Below are 26,043 nucleotides of genomic sequence, written 5' to 3' on the forward strand. Positions count from 1 at the left end.
TTTCCTCAAACATCGATTTTTTTCACTAGCATTGTTGGGTTTTCAGCCCAATAATACTCAATATAATAAATATTTTTTAATTATTTCAAACTTTTGCTTACTTAAAAACAAAGTTCTTTGAAGCTACATTAAAAGGGAAGTCAGAAAAGTTGCCAGAAAAATTGCCATCGCAAAATGAGTGATCATCCCAAAATGAGTGATCAAAGAGATCATTTTAGTTAACAAAAAAAAATATACTACTATTTAATTACAATTCATTGAAAATGTATTAAAATATTACAGAAACGATCCAAAATAATAGATTTTTTTAAATTGACAAGTTGCATATTATACCAGATTAAATCACGTCTAAATAGTAAAATATACTAAACAAAATTTAAATTATGGCTGAAATTTGTTTATTTCCCCATGTTATATTATTAATAATTTAAAACCAAAAATTTGTAATTAGAATTATTCTGTTTTATAAATATAGATTTTAAATATGAATTCGATTAACATTCAATGATATATTCTATTAAATTTCGATATTAAAGTTAGTTCCATTTTGGAACTCGTTCGTTAATCGATTGAACAAATTCATGAACTGTTCGACAGTTTTGCAGCACTTCACAAATTACAAGAAGGTTTCGGTCCTTTACAACACGCGCGGACAATATTTAATGTCGAGGTGTAAACGAGCTGGCCGATTCATTTTATAATTTTGTATAGCAAGCGTTTTTTAAAACATTAAAAACATGGCCACGGCTGAAGCTCAAGTCAACGTGAACACAAATTTGCAAAAGCAGGATCTTAGCAATTTGGTGAGTGAATCAAAAGTGCGAACTCTCCCCTCACAAATCGTTGACAACGTACGCGTCTTTTGTGGTTCGTTCGGTCTTTTTTTGCTTACAAAAACAACAGGGACAACGCTTCAAATAGCGGCCATTTCTATATGAAAAAAAGCATTTGTTGCAGAGGTAGCAAAAAACAGTAATATTTATGTATTGCAATTGCAAACAACATAAATATTATGTTGCTGTTGTTGTTTGGGGATGAGCAAAGCGACGACACCATTGAAGAATGCAGCACGTGGCGTTAGTTGCGTTAATTTGGCTAGCATTCGTAGGGTTTTCCGCCATTTGTATTGTTTGGCAGATGTTTGAAATATGCTGGGAATTTGTAAGAAGTTTGTGAAATATGTTAGATATGTGCAGCGGCTCAACTGTTGCTACAATATCTGATGCAATATTCAGTTGATTCTAACCTCAAAATGTACGGCTTTTTCTACGCATACTCACGTCACATACAAAATGCATACGTACAGCTGCCTGTGTGCGTGTGTATGTATGTGAGTGGACGGGTGTGTATATACATATGTATGAATATGTTTGTTGGGGCGGTTAGGGCGTGTTTTGCGAAAGTTCAAGAGAGGACAAACATATTACTAGGATAAGGATAAAATTGAATTTTTGCAATTGCTAAATTGTCTTGCATTTCCTGGATTGCATCTCTTTTGTAGGAAGTTAGCAATCTAACGCCTCTGTCGCCCGAAGTAATCTCACGTCAGGCAACAATCAACATAGGAACAATCGGCCATGTAGCGCACGGCAAATCGACGGTTGTTAAGGCTATATCTGGTGTGCAGACTGTTCGCTTTAAGAATGAGCTGGAACGAAACATTACAATTAAGCTGGGTAAGTGAATCGTGTCTATAGTATTTGCATATTTAGTATAGTATATAAGAGGAATAATAAAGTGTCTAGAATATTATTCTAGAGTTGTTGACATACAATATCTACTAGTTACTAAGTAAAATTTATACAAAAAGGCTAAATTAGGCAAAATTAGTGTATTTTTCAACTATAATTTGCGTTTTCCTAGCTTGTTTAAATTTATTAATTTTTTTTATCAGAAGACAACAAAATAACTTTCTACTGACGACGGCACATTTTGAATTCGAAGTAATTTGCAAGATTTGGAAAACACAATATTTAGTATTATAAAACAGCTTTTTACAAAGAAAAAAACAAAAATCTGGAAGTCAAAAAAAAACAAAGTGTATTTTAAAACCGTACCATAACAATAATCCATTAAATAATTGTATATTTCCTAAGTTCTCGTAAGTTTCTTCGCCTTGCCTACACTATTTTTTCTTGTGATTTGCGCTTTTAGTTTTAAGACTCTCGTCGGGTTTGAGCGTTCTGTAAATGATTAATAATCAATCAAGTATAATTTCTCTTGTAATAATAATTTAAATTGCTGGATTAGCCTTCACACAACTCCACAAACAAACACAATAAACACCGTGTCGTCGCCTTTGTAGTTAGCTTAGATTAGAGATTGCATTTTTTTTAGTTTTTTTCTGTTGTATTTCGCACACTGTTTTTCTCTTTAGTTAACTTTCTTAGAGCTTTTTGCGAATTGTATTTGTTTTTTTCTTGTTTGTTTTTTGATTTTTGATAATCCAGCAATTTAATTAATTAAGCCAATCTTTTTCTTCTTTTTTCGTTTTATCGTTTGCCCAACGACGCGCGTAAAAAATAAACAAAAACAAAACCCAAACAAAAAATTGTCATTTGCAGAACGCTTAAGCGATTCAAAAATAAAAAAACTTTTGCACTCCAAGAAGCTGCGCAGGCAATATGAATTGCAGCAGCATCAAGTGATAATGCGTCTCGCTAAGCGACGGCGACGACGTCAGCAGGGTCAGGAGCAGAAGCAGGATCAGCCGTCAGCCAATAGTCTATTTTCATATTTCACGCGTTCATCCCGAAGCCACAGCCAGAGTTCGCTCAGTCCCAGCCATAGCAGCGGCTATGGCAGCATTTTTGGTGCGGACGAACCGGATACGCTGCAGTTGCAGCTGCAGATTACATCCAGCGTTTCAACTGCAACGGTGGCACCTAAAGCCAAAACAACACAATTGAGCGTTACAGCCGCAAAACGACGACGCAGCAGCGGCAAGAGCAATATCAGCAATGAGAACAACTACCACAGTGAGGTGTCATCTTCACCAGCACTTAAAGTCATCAAGGATAATGCGGGAATGCCGCTCGCAGTGTTAAAGAAGCCGAAGGGCGAGTACGTAGTGGAGCGCGTAGAATGCGTTGAGGTTGCAAAATTTGAGCCCGTCTTCTTTGTCAAATGGCTGGGCTATGACAGTAGCCAGAACACCTGGGAAAGCTACAACAATATCTCAAAATGTGTACAGCTGGAGCATTTTGTGGAGATTCAGTTGGATACCTACAAGTCCTATATCTCAGCGATCAGCAATCGGTTGGAGGCACAGCTAGCCGATGCGCCGCCACTCGTCTTGAACAGCACTGTCATGAAAAACCTGGATAACTTTGAAGCTTTGCCACTGCAGCTGGACTTGATATTGCTGGCACAGTACAAAGCTGCGGGAAGTCGCAGTCAAGTGGAACGGGGTCGAATCGAGGAGCGTGCTATGCTGCGGATGCAAATGCAACGTTGTTACTACAAGAGGCAAACACAATTAAAGAAGTTGGCTCAATTCGAGGAACATATGAACAGTGTGGAGCACCCATCGCCGCCAATACGTGTGGTAAACAACAGCGATTTGGATGACATCGATGAAAGTTTTGTTTATATCAAACGCAACATACTCAGCGAGTCTGTCCCCAAGCCAGAAACTGAAGTATTCGGCTGCAGTTGCCATAATGATAATAGCGAATGCAGCGCCTCGAGTCGCTGTTGTGCTCGCCTGGCTGGCGAACTATTTGCCTACGATCGTACCACACGACGCTTGCGTTTGCCCCAAGGCAGTGCCATTTTTGAGTGCAACAGTCGCTGCAGCTGCGATGACAGTTGCTCAAATCGCCTGGTCCAGCATGGACGCAAGCATGCACTGGAGTTGTACAAAACTAGTAACGGATGTGGCTGGGGCGTTCGTACGCCGCATGCGTTGCGCAAAGGCGAATACGTTTGCGAGTATGTGGGCGAGATTATTACCACCGATGAGGCGAATGAGCGAGGCAAAATCTACGATGACAGAGGTCGAACTTATTTATTTGATCTGGACTACAATACGACAGCAGAGAGCGAGTACACGATTGATGCGGCCAATTATGGCAACATATCGCATTTTATCAATCATTCGTGCGACCCCAATTTGGCTGTTTTCCCCTGCTGGATTAATCATCTAAATGTTGCCATGCCACACTTAGTTTTCTTCACGTTGCGTTACATTAAGGCTGGCGAGGAACTGAGCTTTGATTACATTCGTGCTGATAACGAAGCTGTGCCCTACGAGAATCTGTCGACGGCAACGCGTGTCGAGTGTCGCTGTGGCGCCAATAATTGCCGCAAGGTTCTCTTCTAGCGACATCACATTAAGCCATTTAAAACAAACCACCGTAAAACTGCAAATTATTCATTCAATTTCAAGGCGACTTTAAGACAACAGAAAATAGAATTAGAGCATTCATTTTTTTATAGCTTTTTGTTCAACTCTCTTAACTAAAAAAAAATATGACGAGGCGAAGTAAGAACTATTTTTTATTTATAGATTTTTTTTTAAATGTTAATAATTGCATTTGCATGGATCAATTACTTCTTATGACAATTTTTTTTTCTTACTTATATACAATTAGTATTACACATCGCGTTTTATTAGACATTATACAACATTTCAATCACATAGCGTTAAGATGTTTGCGATTATTCATTAAAATCATGCAAATGATAAAATATAAATGTTATGATTTTGTTAATATGGGGCAAATGAAGACAACAATCATGTTATTCTTGAAGCATATAATTTTACATAACACATTTTATTATACATATTTGCAATTCTAAAGTTATCATATGTACAAGCAAATTAAACACTTATTAAATATACAAAACAAAATAATTTGTTTTTTTTTCTGTTTATAGTAAATTAATTATGATTTGATTGTAGTATTAGCATATATTTATGTTTAATATTGGGTATTATGTTGAATTTTCATGTATTTATTTTGTCATACGTCTTTCAAAAATGTTTACAGGTTATGCCAATGCCAAAATCTACAAGTGCGACAATCCCAAGTGCCCACGACCGGCCAGCTTTGTGTCGGATGGCTCCAGCAAGGATGATAGCATGCCATGCGCACGTCCTGCCTGCTCTGGACGCTTCCGATTGGTGCGTCACGTCAGCTTTGTGGATTGCCCTGGTCACGACATTCTTATGGCAACTATGTTGAACGGTGCCGCTGTCATGGATGCTGCGCTCCTGCTAATTGCGGGTGAGTAAAATTGCTGCAAGGTGATTGTGTATGTAACTAATTATGGCTTACCATACATTTTTATGACAGGCAATGAATCGTGCCCGCAACCACAAACCTCTGAGCATTTGGCTGCCATTGAAATTATGAAGCTGAAACAGATTTTGATTTTGCAAAACAAAATCGATTTGGTTAAGGAGAGTCAGGCAAAGGAGCAATACGAAGAAATCACAAAGTTTGTTCAGGGCACCGTCGCTGAGGGCGCACCGATTATTCCAATTTCGGCTCAGCTGAAGTACAACATCGATGTGCTGTGCGAGTACATTGTGAACAAGATTCCTGTGCCGCAACGTGACTTTAATGCGCCGCCTCGCCTAATTGTCATTCGATCATTCGATGTGAACAAACCTGGCTGTGAAGTGCAGGATCTCAAAGGCGGTGTTGCCGGCGGCTCCATATTGAGCGGTGTGCTCAAGGTTGGCCAAGAGATCGAGGTGCGTCCTGGTGTCGTGACAAAGGACAGCGATGGCAACATCACTTGCCGTCCCATTTTCTCGCGCATCGTTTCGCTCTTTGCTGAACAAAATGAACTGCAATATGCCGTTCCCGGTGGCTTAATTGGTGTGGGCACCAAAATTGACCCAACTCTCTGTCGTGCCGATCGTCTGGTGGGTCAAGTGCTTGGTGCTGTTGGTCACTTGCCCGACATTTACATTGAGCTGGAAATTTCATATTACCTCTTACGTCGCTTGCTCGGCGTGCGTACCGATGGCGATAAGAAGGGCGCACGTGTAGAGAAGCTGCAGCGTAACGAAATCTTGCTGGTCAACATTGGGTCGCTCAGCACTGGCGGCCGCATCTCGGCCACAAAGGGTGATTTGGCCAAGATTGTGCTGACAACGCCCGTGTGCACGGAGAAGGGCGAAAAGATTGCGCTTAGCAGACGTGTGGAGAACCATTGGCGGTAAGAATTTTTCGCAAATCTCTTGTGGCTTTTTTTATGCACGACTAAAATGCTGTTTTCCTTTTGCAGTTTGATTGGTTGGGGACAGATCTTTGGCGGCAAGACAATTACACCTGTATTAGATAGTCAACCATCGAAGAAGTAAAAAGAAATCAACAACGACCGTTTAACCGAGACACGCTGCGAATTCATCTACAAATTAGGCGTATCTTCAAGTGTGTGTGTGTGTGTATGTTTAATACACAAAATTATCACAATTGGCGTATATTGCATTTGGCCAATTGCAGCAGATTTTGTTCTTCGCCAGCACCGTATCTTCATTTCTAAATCCTGCGTCGTCGTCCTCCTTCACGTCCGTTGATAGCAAAAGCAAACAAACAATTAAGAAACAGAAACAAAACTATTGAAAATTTATGCATACATACCTTAAATTATTTAATTTTTGTATGTATATAAATGATTTATGCTGGGGAAATGTTATGTATAAATAGCAAATCCAAGCATATGAGAAACTAATAGGTTATACCATACATATTATATAAAACGAAACAAAAACAAAACAACTCTGATACATCGTAAAATTGTTTTTATGATTTAAATACAAAAACAAACAAACAAACGTATAAAATGGTATGCATTTTTATAATTAAACTAACAATAAATGTTTTTATCTTTGGGTTGGACAAAGGATAATGAAAGTAAAAGATATACGTTGTTGGGGGAAGTGATTATCAACAATCAATTAGTCAACGTTTTCATTATAGACCTTTTTATTTGTTTAAGCATTATTATTACAAATTTCACATTATCGTTTTTGAAACATGACATCATCATTATCGTTTATTACTTTTTATTTTAAATTACATATTTTGAAACATTTCTTTTTTTTAGTATTTTTTCTCATTTATTTTTTTTAATTTTTGTATCGATTTGATTTATTTCCTAGTGCACACTAATTTTATTTTAAACTACTGTTTATGTATATTTTGCTTTAGCTTTGGTATTGTTTTTACTGAAATTAATTCAATTTTAATTAGCTTAATTAATAAAAATTCGTACTTAGTCGCGATTCACATACATACGTTGTGTTTATGTTTTTTTAATTGCTGGAAACTTTAATTTAATACTATTGAGTTTGAGTAATATTACATTTAATTCTTTTCATCATGTCATACTCTCCGGCCATCTTTTTCGGTCAGAGTTAAGATTGATTTTCATTCCATCCGTTGAGTAAACAGAGAAATATTTTTTGTAGTTTCGTTGAACACACTTTAAAAAAATTGAAATTGAAATTCATTTATATATCCTATATATTTGAGCGATTTTTGAACACAATTAAGTTTTGAGCAGGATTCAACGGAATGCACAGATAACGAGTATATGAAATATAGTAGGAAACTAAGGAACTTTTCGCTCAATCCCGATTGTGCATTCCACATAGTGTCAGATAATAAGCTCGATTACAAAAAAAATTTCAATTAAAATGAGCAATAATCTGAAATGATTTTATATAGCTGTTAATTAGCGGTTTGCGTTGCATTTTCTTATCTTTTGGCTTTCCTATGTGTGAATTTCAGAACTCAAAACTCCACAGTCTGAATATAGCATTAGTTTGCAATGCAAATAGGTTTGCAAATACAATCGCTTAATTAAGGAAAGCAACTTTTGCGTCAGCAGCAATTGGACAGTCCAACAATGAAGCTGCTGTTTGGAGAGTCGCTTTCTCGATTCGAATTACATATTTGTATACAATACAATATCTACTTATTTAATTAAGTACATTTTCATTGTAACTAGTTTGTGGTTACATTTCAATATGTATGCGTTGCTTACAAGATAAAAATGCTGGACTTGCTCTAAAGAAAGATTCGATTCGTCCATATATGTGTACAACAATTTTGAATATTTGTCATAAGTCTGTGTGGTATTATCAATAGATGTCTTCTAATAAATTAAATGGAATGAGGTTGAATATCATAAAACACAATTAGAAGAATTTTATGATTCATACATACATTTTTGTATATTACATTCATATAACAAGTAATCAATCTACTAATATCTACCAATACTGCTTATGTACATAAAGTACAATACATTGAACACCTTAAAGTGCTGTTGGTTGTCTTTGTGTATGCCTTATAATACACAAACACTGAATCTTTGGTTGATGTAACTAATCTAGTTGTAGAATTTCACATTTACATTTAAACACTGTGTATAATAATTATCTATCTTTCATTGTGCAATCTGTATGTATGGAATGAACTGGTAATGAATCCGTAGTTAACCTACAAGAAATGGGATACTTTCTGCTCTACTTGCACGTATGTTTGTAATTTATTGATAATACATAGCAACATTGGCAAAATTGGAGTTTTTTATTTACTTCTAATACTTGATTTGAATTGGTTAATCTACAATTATATACATACTAATACTCCTCAAGTGGAACGACAATATCCAACTACAATAATGCAAATTTTAATTCCTATCATCCCCGGGGGGATCGAGTTTGTTATTTAAAGGTTTTCTTCTTTACATTAAACATACAATAATCTTTAACAATTTGAGTATTTTTTCTTTTTTCGTTTTGCAACAATTTCACTTACAAAGATACAAATATACATATACATGTGGAGAAATAAGCAATTTATACATGCCAATGCCAATGTTAATCATATCTAATATCTACATAAATACTATATATTCTAACACATATATTCATTGGAGCAATTCTTAACATTTTTACAATACACGAAATATTCCCGTATTTTGTTTATTTACTTGATTTCAAAACGTAACTCGTTTGTTGTGATGAATACATTTGTTTTGCCTTTTTTGTATTTTAATTTGTTGTCATTAAATCGAAGCCTACGTTTTCTTTAGGATGCACAATTTGGCGTTTTGGGTATTGGTGTTTGGCATCTTAAAGAAAATGGCTTAAATCTCATTCGTTGACATCCTCATCCGATGAACTAGCGGCTGGTATCGTTGAAAACTGCCACGCCTCTCGATTATTGTTTTTGCTGACTCTGTACAATAAATAAAATACGCAATTAATAATCATATAATATGTGATGACCTTCATATAAAATAATTACCCATGCTTTTTGGCATTGCTGGGCAATGTGTGCGAACTGCGATAATAGCTGTCATGCGGCTCTTCTTTGGTCTCCTCCAGAGATTTACGTTGCAGCGTCATTGTCTCCTGCGGCGTTGATGTTGTGGCGCCACTGCCACTTAGCTCAGCATCCAGATAGTATTTGGCACTCTGCGCAATTTTGCAATTCTCACATTCGCTGAGATAATCATCATCCAAGCTGGTGTCGTTGGGCAAGAAATGCTCATTTGGATTCAAACAGTTCTTCGATGTGGTACACACCGGCAGCTGCTTGCTTGGAGTGCCACCGCGTCCGCTCTGGAGCCTTGGATAGCTAGGCATCTGACAATGTGCAATGGCCATGCTACTGCTCGATGCGGCAGTTGCACTTGCAGTTGTCGTTGTTGATGTTGATGATGGGGTTATGTTTGTTTTATCGCTGTCACGCTTCACGCGCAATATCTTTGGCAGTGTTGTGCTCTTGCTAATTGCCGATACCTTTTCATTGTTGTTCTCCAGCGGCGGAATGCTAATCACCGAAGGCACCTTGCTGACCACGCTATTGATGGTGCTATTCAGCGATATCTTGCCGCTAATGTGCTTGGGCAGCGTGTAGGTAACATGATTGTTGGCCAACGGATAGAAGGTGCTCGAATTGATTTTACCGCTCGACTTCTCGCTGCAGCTGGCCGAAGGACTAGCTGGAGGCAGTGTTAATGTGGGCGTTTGTTCCTTTCGCTGTTGATGATGCACGCTGCTATTTGTCGACTTGCTCAGTGTATAAATTGTGGCGACAGCGCTGTTGTTGTTGTTACTGCTGCTGCCACTTGTAGCTGTTGCTGTGGCAGTTGCAGCTGCTGGCGCTGTAGTTGTTGCTGTTTTTTAAATTCGTTAGGCTTTTGTAGAGTTTCGGTGGTAATGTTGGATTGCTTTGATCGTTTGCTTGTTGCGCATGCGACTCTTGTTGTTGGTTATAGAAATGTTGCTGTTGTTTCTGTGTCAAGCTCAAGTAAGCATCAACCTGCAAATACCAACATTGGGATTACAAAAGGAACGAAATTTACTTTACTGTTTATGTAGATTTGCTGGGTTGTTGCCAATAGTTTCGCGCAAATTGAAAACATAAAACAAAATCAATCTTGAATCAAGTTTTCTAAGGCATAGCAATTGGTATTATAATATACACTAAATTGTTTATTAAACAAACAATGTGCGCCAATTTGTAAATACAGTTCTGTTTAATTAAGTCACTTTTCATTCGAAAATGTTAAAAAAAAAACTAATCATGTTTCATTGATTAAATTTTTACTTTACTTCGAGCATTCAATGAAAGATCGAGAGAATTGACACTACGCTCTTGCAATGGGATTACTTACATTTCGAACTCACCTTTCGATTCAAATAGACGCTGGATAGCGCATCGACACCAGTTTGAGCAGCAGCAGCACCGTTGGCGCTGCTCGATGCACTGCGTCCCGCGCTGCTGCTGGAGCTGCGTACGCGATCAACGGCATTGCTAGAGCTGCTCGATGATGAACGTTTCTGGACACGACCCAGTACAATGGGTGGCGCACTGACATCGTCGTGATGCTGCAATGGTGGCGGCGGTATTATAGAGGAAACACTGCCCGCAGCATGCGATGGATGTGGCTGCAACTCATCGCCCACCTGTTTTGAGATTGTCGCTATTTTAGGCTCATGACTGCAAGGGTTCCTCGAGCTACTACTGCCAGAACTAAGCAACTCTTGCCCATGTTGTTGCTGCTGCAGATTACTGGCAGATTTGGCACGTTGACCATAGGCCAAAGTGGCGGCATGACGTGCTCCAGCACTGGGTGACAACGCGCAAGCATTGCTGCCGGCAAACAGTTTGCCCGCGCCGCTGAGGAAGGCATTTGCATTGGCATTGGCATTACTGCCCATGTAGGACATGGGCACATGCTGTATGGGACACTGGCACATGGGCTTCTTACTGATCTTGCTACTGGACGCCGCTTCACTGCTGCTGCTGGCGCTGGAGCTGGGCTTGGGCTTCACACTCACCACTTGCAGTGGATCGGCGACGGCAAAGTAGCGTGGAATGGTGCGATGATAGCGACGCGAACTTGATGGCGTTTTGCTGCCATGTTGCTGCTGCTGCTGTTGTTGCTGTGACTTCAGAGCAGCATGCAGTGGCATTGGCAGTGTTTGTGTAACTGAATCCGCTGTGCTGCACGCTGGCGCTGCTGCTGCTATGGTGGCTATCTCCAATGGTGGCAACATGTCTATCGCGGGCGTGGATAACGCGGCTGCCAGCAACTGTTGCTGCTGTTGTTGATGTTGCTGCTGCTGCTGTTGTGTAATGTGATGAGTAGGCGTTGCCAACAGCTCAGCCGAGGCGGGTAGTGAATGATAGCTAGCTGCACTGGCACTCGCATTAATCTCGACATCGGCAACAGTTAGATATTGTTGCTGTTGTGGTTGCTGTTGCAGCAACTCCTGCGAGCCGCGTGGCGTGCGTCTTGCTGCTGCATAGGCCAGCGAGTTTGAAACACTGCTTGCGGCAGCTGCTGCAGTTGTGACACTGGCACTGATGTTCAAGTGACAGTTTTTGTAGCTGCACTCGCTGCTGACATTTGGCTTTGGTGTTGGCAATGTTTGCACACAAATCGAATTGCTGGGAACCGCAGTCTGCAATTGTTGTTGCTGTTGCTGCTGCTGTTGTTGCTGAAGTTGTTGTTGTTGTTGCTGTTGTTGATGTTGCTCCATTGTTAACTGCTGCTGCTGCTGCTGCTCACTCTGTAGACTGTAGGGCGGCTGATGATTTTCCCCAGTGGCAATTGTGGTTACGCCGCCGCTATTGATATTGATGTTGATTAAATTTGTCGTACTCTGAGTGTACTGATTGGACTGTGCGGCGGCAGCAGCAGCAGCCGCAGCTGCAGCAGCATTCAATTGATGAGCGTGCGAGGCGTGCGATGGGTGAGCTGCAGTTACGGGTACCAATTGTTGCGTATACGCCGAGTGTGGATGCGCATGTTGCTGCGGTTGTGTATGCAATTGCAGTGTATGTTGCTGTAGATGCTGCTGCTGCATTTGCTGTTGAACCTGCTGCTGCTGCTGACTGACGCTAGCCACCGTTTGACGCTGGGAATGATTCGGCAAAGTCACAGTGCATTGGGCACTCAAGGCCTCGGCCTGGGATATGGCTACGGCTTCCTCATAGGGCGGTGGTGCCTCGCCTCGCGGAAAATAGCCACTGGGTGGCTTCCAAAGCGGATAATGAGTAGTGGCGCCGCCATAAGAATAATCCATGGCACTCAAGTTGCCCTCCATATAGCCCATGTTGCCTGCAATGTAGCTGGAATTCCCAATAATATTGTAAATTTTTTGTTTATAAACTTATTTGAATATGAATTCAAAACTTACCCAATGCTTCCCACAATGCTGCGCTGATCTTCGGCATTCTGGCGATTTTCACGTGCCCGCATTTTCCGTTGTCGCAGTCGATTGACCAGGAAGAAGAGCAAGGATAGCGATAGTGTGGCCGTGATGCCACTGGCCACCAGTCAAATGCCAAAATCGGTGCTGCCATCGCTAAACTGATCGTCCAGGCAGATGACCTCGCAACAATTGTTGCCACTGCCAACGGTCTGAAAGGATTTGCATTTGCTGAACGCCTCGCAGAGCACCATCTTGCATTGCTTGGGCAATCCGCTGTCGCAGATGCACAGACGACACGAGTCCGGTCCTGGCATATAATGCATGCCAGTTTCATAGAGTTTGCCATTGTAATCTCGGCAATGTCCGCCTTGTATGAGGCTGGAGCTCACCGCGTTGATATCTGTAGTCCAAAAGATTTAGCGTAATTGTAGTTTACATAGTTTTTATAAGTATGACAATTATATTTTATTATATACATATATTTTATATGGGACAACACTTTTATCTACTGCACAAATTTGCATTGCAAAATATTTTTAAAAAGAAAATTAAAATAAATGTATTTTAACTATTGTCGTATTTTGAAACCTTTTCATGAACTTCAAAAGAATATATTTAATAAAAATAAATGTGTTACAGTTAAGGACATTCAAGAATATTTCCAACTGTTTGAAATCGGATAAAAATCGTCACAATTCATTTCAATTGGATTAACTTGTCAATAATGTGAAAATAATAAACGATAAAAACATATTCCGTTAAAATAACGGAGATCAGATTTTCAGTAGAAAACATAGCATACATTGATGCGCACAGCATCGTACATATGTACATATCTACTTTTTAGAAATATGTACATAGATATACAGTTATGTATACGAATCTTTATTTTGACACACTTGACCAACTTTCGTTGTGCTGCTGATTTAAAAGTTACCTTTTTGCTCAAGTGCCAACATTAACACACACACAAAATGCAGCAGGTGCTGTACCCATGCACACCCAGACACACAAATACACTAACACTAAAACACATTACAAGCGCATGGGGCTATAACATTTATCACTTGAATGAAATTAAATGCAAACGCATAACATTTTCAACATAATTTAAATGCTAAACAGCAAAAGGAAATTCAAATTAAACACAAATATATCCCCAGCATTTCGTTTCGTACGAAAAAGGACATTTGGGTCTGGCTGGCTGCTGCCTGGCTGCAATAACATGCAGCGAGCGCCCAGCCGACGAAGCAGCAAAAAAACACGAGCAGGAAACGCACGAGCTAAAATGGCAAACAGCAGCGTGCTCTACGCCTCCGCAAAAGCAACACACACACACAGAAAAAAATAATGCCTTTCATGCGAGTTTCCAAGTGAAATTTTTGCGATACACACACACACACCCAATTCAGCCCCAAACCCAATACATACATATGTACAAACGTACACACCCAAACATAAGCAAAGTATACATACACATGCGAAAATAAACAGCATACAACACACTCACCACCCACATACATACATACATACGCTTGTATACCCACACATATAGAGAGAGCGATAGAAAGAGTGAAAGAGCAAGCGTGAGAGCAAACGAGATGGGGAGAGTTAGTGAGAGAGAGAGAAAGGGCAGTCAGCACCAACGCAAAATTTTGCACGCCACTTCCTTCGCAGTGCCCAGCTGAAAACCATTATGCCCCCTTTTCGCAGGAGTTGCTAGCTGAGCAAAAGAGCGCATCGCAAGTGTATATGGTTGTGTGCGTGTGTGTGTGCCCTGTGTCCCATAAATTGTGAAACTCTGCTGTGGCCATGGACCATATTCCATTTAATGTATTTGTAGAAAGAGAACAGCATATCAAACTGATTTTAGATGGAAAAAACAGTCATTGTCCCTTTTAGATCCTTATTTAATACATATTTCCATAAAATGTATGCCAAATACTTAGAATTATGAAAAAAATATACATTTCACATTGCTACTCTCTTTAAAACACAGCAAGGATATGCTCCCAAATAAGCTTGTGTGTGTATAAAGTTTTTCAATTTTTTCACTGCATTTCATTTTTACCTTTGGCATTTCCAATAAACGCAAGCACTGCCAAAAAATACATTTTGCTGGCGTTAATATGCACTTTGCACTGCACAATTCACTTTTAATTGTTATTAGTTACACTGGTTTTATTTGATACTTTCAACGGTTTTTAACGAACGTTCGAGCAATACCAACTAGTGCTAAAATTGATCTGTGCGACCGTTCGAAGTTATATTAAAAACACTTGAGGTGGAGAAACATCGAAAGCACTATCGGTGCATCGATTTTTTTTCAATTTCACAAATTAAATACATTTAAAAAACCTAATTAATTTAATTGAATAATTTATAATTATAGAATCATTCTAGCTTATTTTATTAAGTAAATTAAAGTTTTTTGTTTAATGTCGAGGAGATATACAAAAATACAGCAACCCCGATAGTTACTTTTTTGTTTAGTATATTGGTATATTTTTAAAACACGTATAAACAGGCGCGTCCTTTTGAACGGTTTTTTATTCTTTCATTCAAAATAATCTAGGAGGCTTCAAAAACGTTGTATTGTTGTATTTCAATATTCGAGCAACCATCGCCACCGCTTTCGGTTCAGGCTTTCATTGCAAAAATATGTTTAGATATAAGACGCTCATCAACTCTCTATAAAATATGGTAAGTTACGATGCAAATGTCCTCTACCCAGAAAATACCAGATTTGACGTAAACTCAGAGAACGTAACGTAAGCCAGAGGAATTTCTGTTACATTTTTTAAATATGTACATATACGGTTATATGATTGTTCGATTATTAGTTACTTTGAATTGAAGGAAGATAAAACCACTTATGATTTTTATGGTAAGATGTCATGCTCAACATTATCATATTGTTAGTAATAATAATGAGGTTTTGAAGATATAAAAAGAGTTTGCCGCGCTAAATTTTTTGAATGTTGTGCATCCGTCACGAGTAATAGAAAAGTATATTTCAAATTAAAATACAGAAATCTTTGCGACTATTCCATTCGTCATTCTCAAAGAAAAGCTAAGAGTAAAATCAGGCTGCAGTAGCTGCGCAAGATTTTCTAATTGAATTTAATGCCAAATGTTTAGTGTTCATTTATTTTGCAAATTGCACATGACATGCAATAGCGACAACAACAACATTAGCTTGATGACAATGTCAAGTGCGAATAGCTAAAAATAGACTTTTATCGTCAAGCCCGAAGTGGAGAATAGCCTGTAATAAGACGTAAACATCAAATTTATGGTGCGACACAGTAAGTATACTATACATACTACTATGTTCGCAGTTCACCATAAGAAAGGTTTAATTAAGCAATTAAGCTTACCCCTTGGAGTGCTTGCAATTATTACAGGGTATAATAAGCTGGTTCGTTGTAAACAACACGCACATTCAAATGCAACAGATAAATAATTGAAGCTTGGTCTGTTCCCAGCAATTATCTTGCATTTCAATCAAATGCAGGTAATTTGTAACGTTTTTGAAGTTTTCATTCAGATTCAGGCAATTGCAATTTGATTCATTTTTAGAGTAACTACGTCCGATAAAACACGTAAAGTCGGATCTCAGAGATGTCGTCAAAGCTAGGGAATTCGACGGCCGCGCAAGTGACCGCCTTAAAGGGCGTGGCGCGGAATAGCAGTTATGTCATACCAGGACTCTACGATCTTTCAGTAGAGGACACCAATTGGGTGCTGACCTCGTCATTCATCATCTTCACCATGCAAACTGGCTTTGGCATGTTGGAATCCGGCTGTGTGTCTATTAAAAACGAGGTCAACATTATGATGAAGAATGTCATTGACATTGTGCTAGGTGGATTCACTTATTGGCTCTTTGGCTATGGCATGAGCTTTGGACGTGGACCTCTTTCAAATCCCTTCATGGCCATTGGTGACTTTTTGCTCGATCCGCCCGTTGGCGATGAACTGATGGGACAGATATTTGCAGCCTTTCTCTTTCAACTATCATTTGCCACTACGTCCACAACGATTGTTAGCGGCGCCATGGCAGAACGGTAAGGTCCCGATAACTATTTTTATGAGACTAAATGACACGAAATTTGGAGGTCAATTACCAATAAGACCACATGTAACTTAAGTTTCAGACATATCTTTAGTTTAATATAAATTTTCCATTCTTCAGTTGCAACTTCAAGGCATACTGCGTCTTCTCTCTGCTCAATACGGTAGTCTATTGCATACCCGCAGGCTGGGTGTGGGGTGAACATGGGTTCCTCAATAATCTCGGTGCCGTGGACATAGCTGGTAGTGGTCCAGTGCATCTTATAGGAGGCGCAGCATCGTTTGCCTCGGCTGCCATGCTGGGACCTCGACTGGGCCGCTATGCCGAGGGCTACGATCCATTGCCGTTGGGCAATCCGGTTAATGCGTGCATGGGACTCTTTGTGCTCTGGTGGGGCTGGCTGGCGTTCAATTCGGGCAGCACCTACGGCGTCAGCGGTGCTAAATGGCAGTATGCGGCGCGTGCAGCGGTCATGACCATGATGGGCTCCTTTGGCGGCGGATTCGTGAGTTCCATGTAAGCGCAAATTAAGCTTTAAACTGGTTGATCTTTAATTTAAACTATGGATTTAAAAGCTACTCCTTTTGGCGGCACGATGGACGTATGGATATCATGGATCTGATCAATGGCATCTTGGGTTCGCTGGTTTCCATCACTGCTGGCTGTTTCTTGTATCGCGCCTGGGAGGCTCTCATTATTGGTGCAATGGGTGCTCTGCTCTGTGTGCTGGCAATGCCGCTGTTCGATCGGATGGGCGTCGATGATCCGGTGGGCGCCAGTGCAGTGCATGGTGTGTGTGGCATCTGGGGTGTTATTGCCGTTGGCTTGTTTGCCGACAATCCGGTGCCCATGGACACCACGAAGGGACGCAGTGGTCTGTTCAAGGGAGGCGGATGGTACCTGCTGGGCATTCAAACGCTGTCCGCCTTCTGCTTGGCCTGCTGGGGTATTTGCTCCACCTTTCTGCTTCTTTACGTGATCAATAAGGTTATTCCCATACGCATGGATCCGCACGAGGAGTTGCTGGGCGCCGATCTCACTGAGCATCGCATTCGTCACACCCAAATAGGTTTATCGCGTGCTATTTCCGCTCTCGCCCCAATCAAGGTTGATCTCAATGAGATTGCAGGCGTTCAGCCCATTGGCCTTAATCCCGGCCACGAGCGCAGCATTGAACAACTTCGCGCTGCCGAGGATAAGCTGCAGCAGTGGCAATCCTATCTGGAGCAAGTTAGTGGCAATAATAAAAAGGTGGCATCGCCAATGCGAACACTGGAGCAACGACAGCTGGATTCGGATATTGCATTCAATTTGAAATCGGCCAATGCCGGCGAGAAACAGCAGGAGCTCGATAATGTCTTTGGACGCCGGGTAAAGTCAGTGCGTGCTCGACGAGAAATATGGACAAGAGATCAAGGCACCTATAAGCTCAACAACAGCGAGCTGCCTGTGATAAATCACATTGCAAAGCTGGACAAGGACGGAAACTTTGCTTGGGTGGATTAGGAAGCAAATAAAGACTTCAGACACAAAAATTCTTCTAAGGTTTCAAAACTATAGAATGAAGATTATTTAGAAGTATAACAAAACGCAGCAAGGAAATAAATTAATTCTAAAACAAAGCATAATCCAATAGTATGATTAAATAAAAAAGAGCAAACGTTAAGATATTGTAAAATATCTAAAAGTTATGTTATTAAACAATAAAAATATTGAATGAATTCCTAACAACAGCAAACAACGAATGATTCCAAATAATCAAATAACTTTAAAAAAAATACCCAAAAGTTGCAGAACCATAAAAACAACACTTCCATATAAGAATGAGAAAATAACAAATATTTTCCTCAAATTCCTACGCCTACATATGATGAATAGAAAGTATGGATATATGCACAAATCTATACACAAAATCAGACAAACACACATCACGTTAAGTTTTAATATATACGGTGCCTATTTATATCGGGTTGAAAGATATCTATTAATAAAATAGCAGATTTGTGTTTGCAATTCTCAAATTGATTTATTTAATTCAAGTACAAGCAAATATAGTTTGGATGATCGATCGATGAATGATGATAATAATATAATATATATTTATTATCTTATTTTAGAGCAGTATTTTGGTTTTCTTTCATTAGTTGTTGATGTTGCAGTTGTATTATTATAATATAACGTTCAAGAGCAGTTGTCGTTTGTTCTTGTTGTTGGTGTTTTTCTCTAATTTAGAATCCAAGTTAAATATATAGTTTGATGTGTGTAAGGTGTAAATTGTTTATAATTGTTTTATTGTATAGTTGATGTTTGGTTGGTTGGTTGGTGAATTGTTTAATCGACCTCCTCGATGGTGGGGCCAGCGCCGCCAGCACCGGCTGCTCCAGGAGCACCACCAGCGCCAGGCATACCTCCGGGCATGCCACCGGGCATACCACCAGGAGCACCACCGGCACTCTGGTACAGCTTGGTGATGATTGGATTGCAGACGCCCTCCAGCTCCTTCTGACGGTGCTCGTACTCCTCCTTATCGGCCAGCTGGTTGGCATCCAGCCACTTGATGGTGTCGTTGCACTTGTCCAAAATGGTGGTGCGGTCAGAGTCGGAAATCTTGCTCTTCAGATTGTCCTCATCGAGGGTAGCCTTCATGTTGAAGCAGTACGACTCCAGACCGTTCTTGGCAGAGATGGTCTCCTTCTGCTTCTCATCCTCGTTGCGGTACTTCTCGGCCTCGTTGACCATGCGCTCAATATCTTCCTTGGACAGACGACCCTTGTCATTGGTGATGGTGATCTTGTTCTCCTTGTTGGTCGAACGCTCCAGAGCAGTCACATTCAGAATACCGTTGGCATCGATATCGAAGGTGACCTCAATCTGGGGCACACCGCGAGGTGCAGGTGGGATTCCCGACAACTCGAATTTGCCCAACAGATTGTTGTCCTTGGTCATAGCGCGCTCACCCTCATAGACCTGGATCAACACACCGGGCTGGTTGTCCGAGTAGGTGGTAAAGGTCTGGGTCTGCTTGGTAGGAATGGTGGTGTTACGCTTGATGAGCACGCTCATCACGCCACCAGCAGTCTCGATACCCAGAGACAGGGGAGTAACATCGAGCAAAAGCAAATCCTGCACCTCCTGCGACTTGTCGCCGTGCAAGATGGCAGCCTGGACGGCAGCACCGTAGGCAACAGCCTCATCGGGATTGATGGACTTGTTCAGCTCCTTGCCGTTGAACAGATCCTGCAGCAAACGCTGGACCTTGGGGATACGGGTTGAGCCACCAACCAGCACAATATCGTGAATGGCCGACTTGTCCAGCTTGGCATCACGCAGAGCCTTCTCGACGGGATCCATGGTGCTGCGGAAAAGATCAGCGTTCAACTCCTCGAAACGAGCACGGGTGATCGAGGTGTAGAAATCGGTGCCCTCGAACAGAGAGTCGATCTCAATGCTGGCCTGGGTGGAGGAGGAGAGGGTGCGCTTTGCACGCTCGCAGGCGGTGCGCAGACGACGCAGAGCACGCTTGTTGGTGGTCAGATCCTTCTTGTGCTTGCGCTTGAATTCCTGCACAAAGTGAGTGACGAGACGATTGTCGAAATCCTCACCACCCAAATGGGTGTCACCGGCCGTAGATTTGACCTCGAAGATGCCGTCATCAATCGACAGAATGGAGACATCGAAAGTACCGCCGCCCAAATCAAAAATCAACACGTTGCGCTCACCGACAGCCTTCTTGTCCAGACCATAAGCAATGGCTGCAGCAGTTGGCTCATTGATAATACGCAACACATTCAGACCGGCAATGGTACCAGCATCCTTGGTCGCCTGACGCTGTGAGTCGTTGAAGTAAGCAGGCACAGTGATGACAGCATTGGTCACCGTCTTGCCCAGATAGGCCTCGGCGGTCTCCTTCATTTTGGTCAACACCATGGAGGAGATCTCCTCGGGGAAGAAGGTCTTCTTCTCATCCTTGTAGGTGACCTCAATCTTGGGCTTGCCATCAACGCTGACGACCTCGAAGGGCCAGTGCTTCATGTCCGACTGGACAGCGGAATCATCGAATTTGCGACCAATCAAACGCTTGGCATCGAAGATAGTTTGAGTTGGGTTCATGGCCACCTGGTTCTTGGCAGCATCACCAATCAAACGCTCTGTCTCCGTGAAGGCAACATACGATGGTGTGGTACGATTACCCTGATCGTTGGCAATGATCTCAACCTTGCCATGCTGGAACACACCCACGCAGGAGTAGGTGGTGCCCAAATCAATACCGACAGCAGGTGCTTTAGACATCTGTAATGAATCACGCACAACAAAAAGAAAATTCTAGAGTTAGTTATTTTTGTACTTGTAGTAAGTAAAAGGTAATAAGTTTTTTTTAGAAAAAAAAATTGAATTCTTGTGTCATTGAACTTTTTCATATCTGGATATCTAGCAGCTCAGTTCTGTAATTGCATTGTTTTTATTTTCATAATTCAGAATAATTCCAGAATATCAGTGAAATAATATGGGAAAGTAGCCAACAAAGCAGCACTTCCCATGAATTGTCGACTCTGGACAATTCTACGATTGATTACTAATTTTATATATTGTAAGCATTTGTTTAATGAAGGCTGAGGTTAATCCCCGGTAATTAAAATAGACAATTTCTAATTGTTGTAGTAAAAGCGTTTTCATGCCTTTTGCGTCGAATTTCTCATTTGCTAAAACTGGTTGCGTCTAATGTCAACCTCAGAACCAAAAAATGAACGAAACGTGAATAAATGACTAATTTATATGGACGAGACAAGTACATACTACAAATAATGTGTATTGCACATTATGTACAAGATAAACTTTTCAAACAAGATAAATACAACGAGATAACAATGAAGTATTTCAACAGAGGCAGGCAGCACCAGCAGCAGCTGCTGTCATTGCCTTCCAAAGGTGCAAGCACCGCATGGACGAAAATTCTGGAATGCTCTTGAGCAACCACAATGACGACAGGGGTTGTACGAGTGTATGCATGTGTACGCTACACAAAAACCACGCCGTTCGCTGACACTTATTGATTTTCGCCTTGGCAAAAGCGAGACGACAATAGTGCACAAACACGAGCGCGCGCTAATTTGCTATGTAAGCAGTATGTTTGAATGTGTTTGTATTTTATTCCATCCACGCGTGCACGCACACTTTGAACCCGGTTAGCAACGCACGTTCTCGTTCATGCTTTATATAGGGGGTAAACGTACAAAATTATATAATATACAATGCTTCCCACTATATGTGTATTTATAAATTATTAATATTGATATTAACGTTCGAAGTCTCATAAATAAAATTTCAGACGTCAGCGGTCAACCATCAGCGTGACTCATGAGTGAGTAAGTAGGCGATAATCTCGTGGAATATGAGCGTGTGTGAGTGATGCGGCAAATTTTCAATGGAATATTCCAGTCGCATTGCTTACATATTAATCACCTAAACTACAAAGAACATTTAAATATGCATGGATTTCGATTAATTATTAATAATCAAGCACCAATAGGCAATGCATATTGGAAAAGTTAATGACGCAATGCACATAAAAGTCGATACAGACACACATACTGGCGTGTAGGTGGAAGTTCAAAATCTAAGGTTCAAGCTGCTCGGCCACTCATATTCATGTGCTAAATGTTTTTTTTTTTAATAAGTTGCAGTATCAACTGAATCAATATTAAATGCATCAATGCACTCAAGTATTGATTAAAGCCATACATTATCGGCGAAATGAGTCAATGGAAATAGTTTTTCTAGGCCACCGCACGCGGTGCTGCTTACTGCAAGCGAAGTGCACGTGCTAAAAACGTTTTTGCAGTAGTTCGATTGTTTTGGAAATAAACCGTACTTTACTAAAAATAAAACTTACCTTTGTGTGTTGTTTAGTTTAAATGTACTAAATGTATGAATAACCGTGTAATTGCTACTTCACTTCTTTGTCCCACTTAAATTTTCTGCCGAGTCGACACTCAGACGTTCGATCAAACTGGCACTTTTTATAGGAATGATGATGGCGAACGCGTGTACCTGTATTTATAGAGACACGACGGCTTGCTCTGGAAAATTCTAAACAGTGTGACCACAGACTTGTATTTAAAGCATGAATACTCCAAAATGCCGCAGTTACTATTCGTTACGTATATTAGAATAATTTTTTAAAGAGCGTGTTATTCATCGAGAGTCGAAAAAATTACACAACTTCTAGAACATTTTTATTTCAAAATTTGATTATTCTCCCAAAACTGAAGACAAAACTAGAACTTTTGTAAGAAATGTGCAAGCCTTACACCATTAATTCTTAGTAGTGCACCCATAACTATTTGTAAGTTATCAAATTTGTAAATTATAAGTTAGGAAAAAATGTCAATTTCGCTATGTATTTTATTATTAAGTATACCAAAAACAAATAAATGTATACCAAGATTTAATAGCTTTGTAAAATACCATTCTCAGTATTTCTGGCCTTTAGGTAGCACCAAAATCTTTATTTTTACGATGTGGCATGGCTGCAGAAAAATCTTCTTTTAATGTAGCCCTGAAACTTTAAATGGGGCTACCATACGGGAAAATGCGCGCTAAATTTAAAATTACTATCCTCTGGGATCATAAATCAATAAACAGTCATAAAAATATTCGTGCTATCTAGACCCCACCATACCAAAAACACTTCAAGTATTGGCACGCGATATCAGCAATATTCGAGCTGATAATGACAGGATTAGAATGTAAATTGGTTTTTCAATGGTTTACGTGCACATTATCTACTGATTAGACACCTAGTTGCACTTGCTATAAATATGTTTGCCGTGTTTCTTATCGTAACGATAAGTAAATTCAACCACCGTCAAACGGATTATAAAATCAATTGGATCAACAAAGCAATAAAAACCCCCTGTAATGCTAATATTAAAAAATACAATCTATTTATTTGTCAGTCTTATTCAACGGTTTTTAAGAGCTTGCAATCCGGCTCGACACCCTCAAAAATGGGCGTACTTTCGCCTTCTCCACCACCGCCACCAATAACGATTTTGATAATATCAGCAATTTTGCTATTTATGAGCTGTAAGAAAATTAGAGTTAAGAAATGGGCTTTCCAAATTCGAAATAATTAAGACACTCACCGCTTCTGCTTTTTCAATCACGGTGCCCTGTCCATAGTCCCAAGCGTCGCCCAGTAGTTCCACACCCAATTCGTTAATCAAGGCATGAAGGAAATCATTAATACGCTCCTCCTCCATAAGATTGTCAAAGTTAATTTTCAAATCGCCCAAATGCAATTGGATATTTAGGGCTGTGATTGCTAATGATGTGGAAACTCGAATTCTCCAAGTAATAAGGATATTAAAATCCTTAATGAAGGCTCTAAAAATAATTGCCAGGAAAACCTTAATATAACGTAATGAGTTATATAAGTAAGTTGCCTTACTCTGCATTTCCATCCCCAGCCAAGTTCAGAATGTACGCCAAAGAACCTTTAGCCGTATACAATGATTTGAAGAAAGTGTATGGAAACGTAATATTGACGGTACTCGTTTGAACTCCTGGAATTATATTAATTCTAAGCGGGTCTACCACGAAATCAGATAAGCCTTCCAACTTGAAATTGTCAACAGAACCCGTGAAGCTAAAGAGCAATTAATTATTAATTTCATCAGAGGATTAGCCACTTTCATAATCGTCTTACTCGATTAGGTATTGATTGTTAACAGCCGTATCGACATGTTCCAACTGCAGTGGATCCAATGCGGGTAAGCCTAGACTAGGAATTGGGTGGCACATGCGCATCCGAAATTCATCCAGAAAATTCAAGATCGTGTCCTCATAGACGCAAGCGACTGGTGAGAGGCAACTGTATATTGTGGCCGTGGCCAGCAGCAGTTGAAGTAGACGGCGGCTGCTTTGCTGCATGTTGCTTTTGCCTGGAGTTGAAGCGTGCTACTGAAATGCTACTGGCGAATGTGAAGCCTTTTTGTCAAGTGCGGCCATTTCCAGTTCCCATTATGAATGTCAAGATATGAAACGAATACCCTGATATTGCATCTGTTAACTACGCAGTGCCGTTTGCTACAAAGCCAGTGGACTTACACTCGAATTTAATCGCTTGTCGAACTGCTCTACACAGGAAATACCACCAATTTCTGTACAGATTACATTTACATTATTTTTAGGTGTAGAGTATACGAAGTGTTTGTGAACTAGAGCTTATCGTTATCAATTTGGGCTACTCTTTTTGTCGATTAGCACACATTTTATTTGTTTCTTTCGCCAATTGGAGAATAATCTGTGAAATGCCTCCATGACTGCAAAACTTATTAAACTACATTCAGATCGAAGGGATCTAATCTAATGGCTAATGTTAGACCTGCTCTGGCGGTTGCCGCAAGTGTTCAGGTATCTGTTGTAGCTCTGTTTTGGTTGCTTGCAGTGCCACACCCTCGGGCAGATTGCGTTCGATGTACTCTAAAAATGTGTCCAACGTGGAGCCAGTCAACTTGTGGAAGTTCATGTAACGGAAATGTGTACGAATCTCGTATTGTACACGATGCTTCTTATAGATGTGCACCGACTTCAGCAAAGTCATGCGTTCATGATGTGCCTTTCGGGGTGACCAACTATTGATTGAAGAAAATATAGTGATTTAAATGTTGATGCGCTTTGTTAGCTTACTTGTTACTTACCACTTGCCCAATTCAATATTCAAATGCTCGGCAGCTGTTGTGGCAAACCAGGTGTAACTCTTAAGCACAGCTGGATCAACACCACGTAGCTCAATTTCTAGCTTGCTGTAAAGTTGATCAGGCTCAGCTGGGGCTGCGACGGTGGGCGATGTTGTTGTGGTTGTTGGCACCGCTGCTGCTATCGAGTATAGTCTGGAGGGCTGCACCTGCCGCAAAGCTTTTACTAGCTAAAAAACATATAAAATTGTATTTAATTGTTTTTCATTAATAAATAAAATAATTAATACAAACCTGCATCATTTTGTTATTGTTTTTTCACCACACAACTGCCAGGTGCGGGTTATGCAAGTCAGGGCTACAAAAAAAACATTTTGCCGGTGTGTGGTGACACTGTTTGTGAATACTTTGAAATTCTGTCGATCTTCAAGAATTCCTAAATATCTTATATTTTTAAGAGATATATGATCATAATGATGATGAAAGTATAATTTATTCAATTGTAAACAATTTACAATAACTTGCAACATCGATGTAAGCAATAAGAATCGATATTTAAAAAAATC

The 26,043-nt window shown here is 40.2% G+C and overlaps 6 protein-coding genes across 7 annotated transcripts; 2 read left to right on the forward strand and 4 right to left on the reverse strand.

Annotated features, from left to right (window-relative positions):
• The first annotated feature begins 593 nt into the window (after positions 1-593).
• Positions 594-6,802, forward strand: LOC133839700 (eukaryotic translation initiation factor 2 subunit 3). Of its 2 annotated transcripts, XM_062271361.1 has the most exons (5): positions 619-803; positions 1,502-1,676; positions 4,995-5,231; positions 5,301-6,174; positions 6,244-6,802. In XM_062271361.1, the coding sequence occupies exons 1-5, from the start codon at positions 738-740 to the stop codon at positions 6,317-6,319; spliced, it is 1,428 nt and encodes a 475-aa protein (XP_062127345.1). In that variant the 5' UTR covers positions 619-737; the 3' UTR covers positions 6,320-6,802. The 2 variants fall into 2 exon arrangements, with proteins under 2 accessions (XP_062127343.1, XP_062127345.1); XM_062271359.1 differs by lacking the exons at positions 4,995-5,231; positions 5,301-6,174; positions 6,244-6,802 and adding an exon at positions 2,565-4,822 and having other exon boundaries at positions 594-803.
• LOC133839699 (box A-binding factor) lies at positions 6,506-14,940 on the reverse strand. The gene is given in 6 exon segments (XM_062271358.1): positions 6,506-9,209; positions 9,279-10,099; positions 10,101-10,298; positions 10,667-12,617; positions 12,686-13,100; positions 14,772-14,940. Coding segments are annotated over 6 exon segments (3,513 nt in total). The 5' UTR covers positions 14,815-14,940; the 3' UTR covers positions 6,506-9,124.
• An 845-nt stretch (positions 14,941-15,785) lies between these two features.
• Positions 15,786-18,428, forward strand: LOC133839702 (putative ammonium transporter 2). The gene is made up of 5 exons (XM_062271363.1): positions 15,786-16,008; positions 16,068-16,217; positions 16,283-16,770; positions 16,899-17,294; positions 17,354-18,428. Exons 3-5 carry the CDS (start codon positions 16,325-16,327, stop codon positions 18,282-18,284), a joined length of 1,773 nt encoding a protein of 590 aa, XP_062127347.1. The 5' UTR covers positions 15,786-16,008; positions 16,068-16,217; positions 16,283-16,324; the 3' UTR covers positions 18,285-18,428.
• A 350-nt stretch (positions 18,429-18,778) lies between these two features.
• On the reverse strand, positions 18,779-22,827 carry LOC133839701 (heat shock 70 kDa protein cognate 4). Its single transcript, XM_062271362.1, has 2 exons — positions 22,669-22,827; positions 18,779-21,068 (listed from the first exon to the last, which is right to left on the reverse strand). Exon 2 carries the CDS (start codon positions 21,066-21,068, stop codon positions 19,110-19,112), a length of 1,959 nt encoding a protein of 652 aa, XP_062127346.1. The 5' UTR covers positions 22,669-22,827; the 3' UTR covers positions 18,779-19,109.
• Positions 22,828-23,696: 869 nt separating this feature from the next.
• Positions 23,697-24,767, reverse strand: LOC133839705 (uncharacterized). Its single transcript, XM_062271367.1, has 4 exons — positions 24,487-24,767; positions 24,229-24,426; positions 23,924-24,164; positions 23,697-23,862 (listed from the first exon to the last, which is right to left on the reverse strand). Exons 1-4 carry the CDS (start codon positions 24,708-24,710, stop codon positions 23,737-23,739), a joined length of 789 nt encoding a protein of 262 aa, XP_062127351.1. The 5' UTR covers positions 24,711-24,767; the 3' UTR covers positions 23,697-23,736.
• A 237-nt stretch (positions 24,768-25,004) lies between these two features.
• Positions 25,005-25,916, reverse strand: LOC133839707 (small ribosomal subunit protein uS10m). The gene is made up of 3 exons (XM_062271368.1): positions 25,772-25,916; positions 25,481-25,707; positions 25,005-25,414 (listed from the first exon to the last, which is right to left on the reverse strand). Exons 1-3 carry the CDS (start codon positions 25,778-25,780, stop codon positions 25,159-25,161), a joined length of 492 nt encoding a protein of 163 aa, XP_062127352.1. The 5' UTR covers positions 25,781-25,916; the 3' UTR covers positions 25,005-25,158.
• Positions 25,917-26,043: the final 127 nt, after the last annotated feature.

This window comes from Drosophila sulfurigaster, chromosome 2R (assembly GCF_023558435.1).
Source record: "Drosophila sulfurigaster albostrigata strain 15112-1811.04 chromosome 2R, ASM2355843v2, whole genome shotgun sequence".
Taxonomy (NCBI): Eukaryota; Metazoa; Arthropoda; class Insecta; order Diptera; family Drosophilidae; genus Drosophila; species Drosophila sulfurigaster.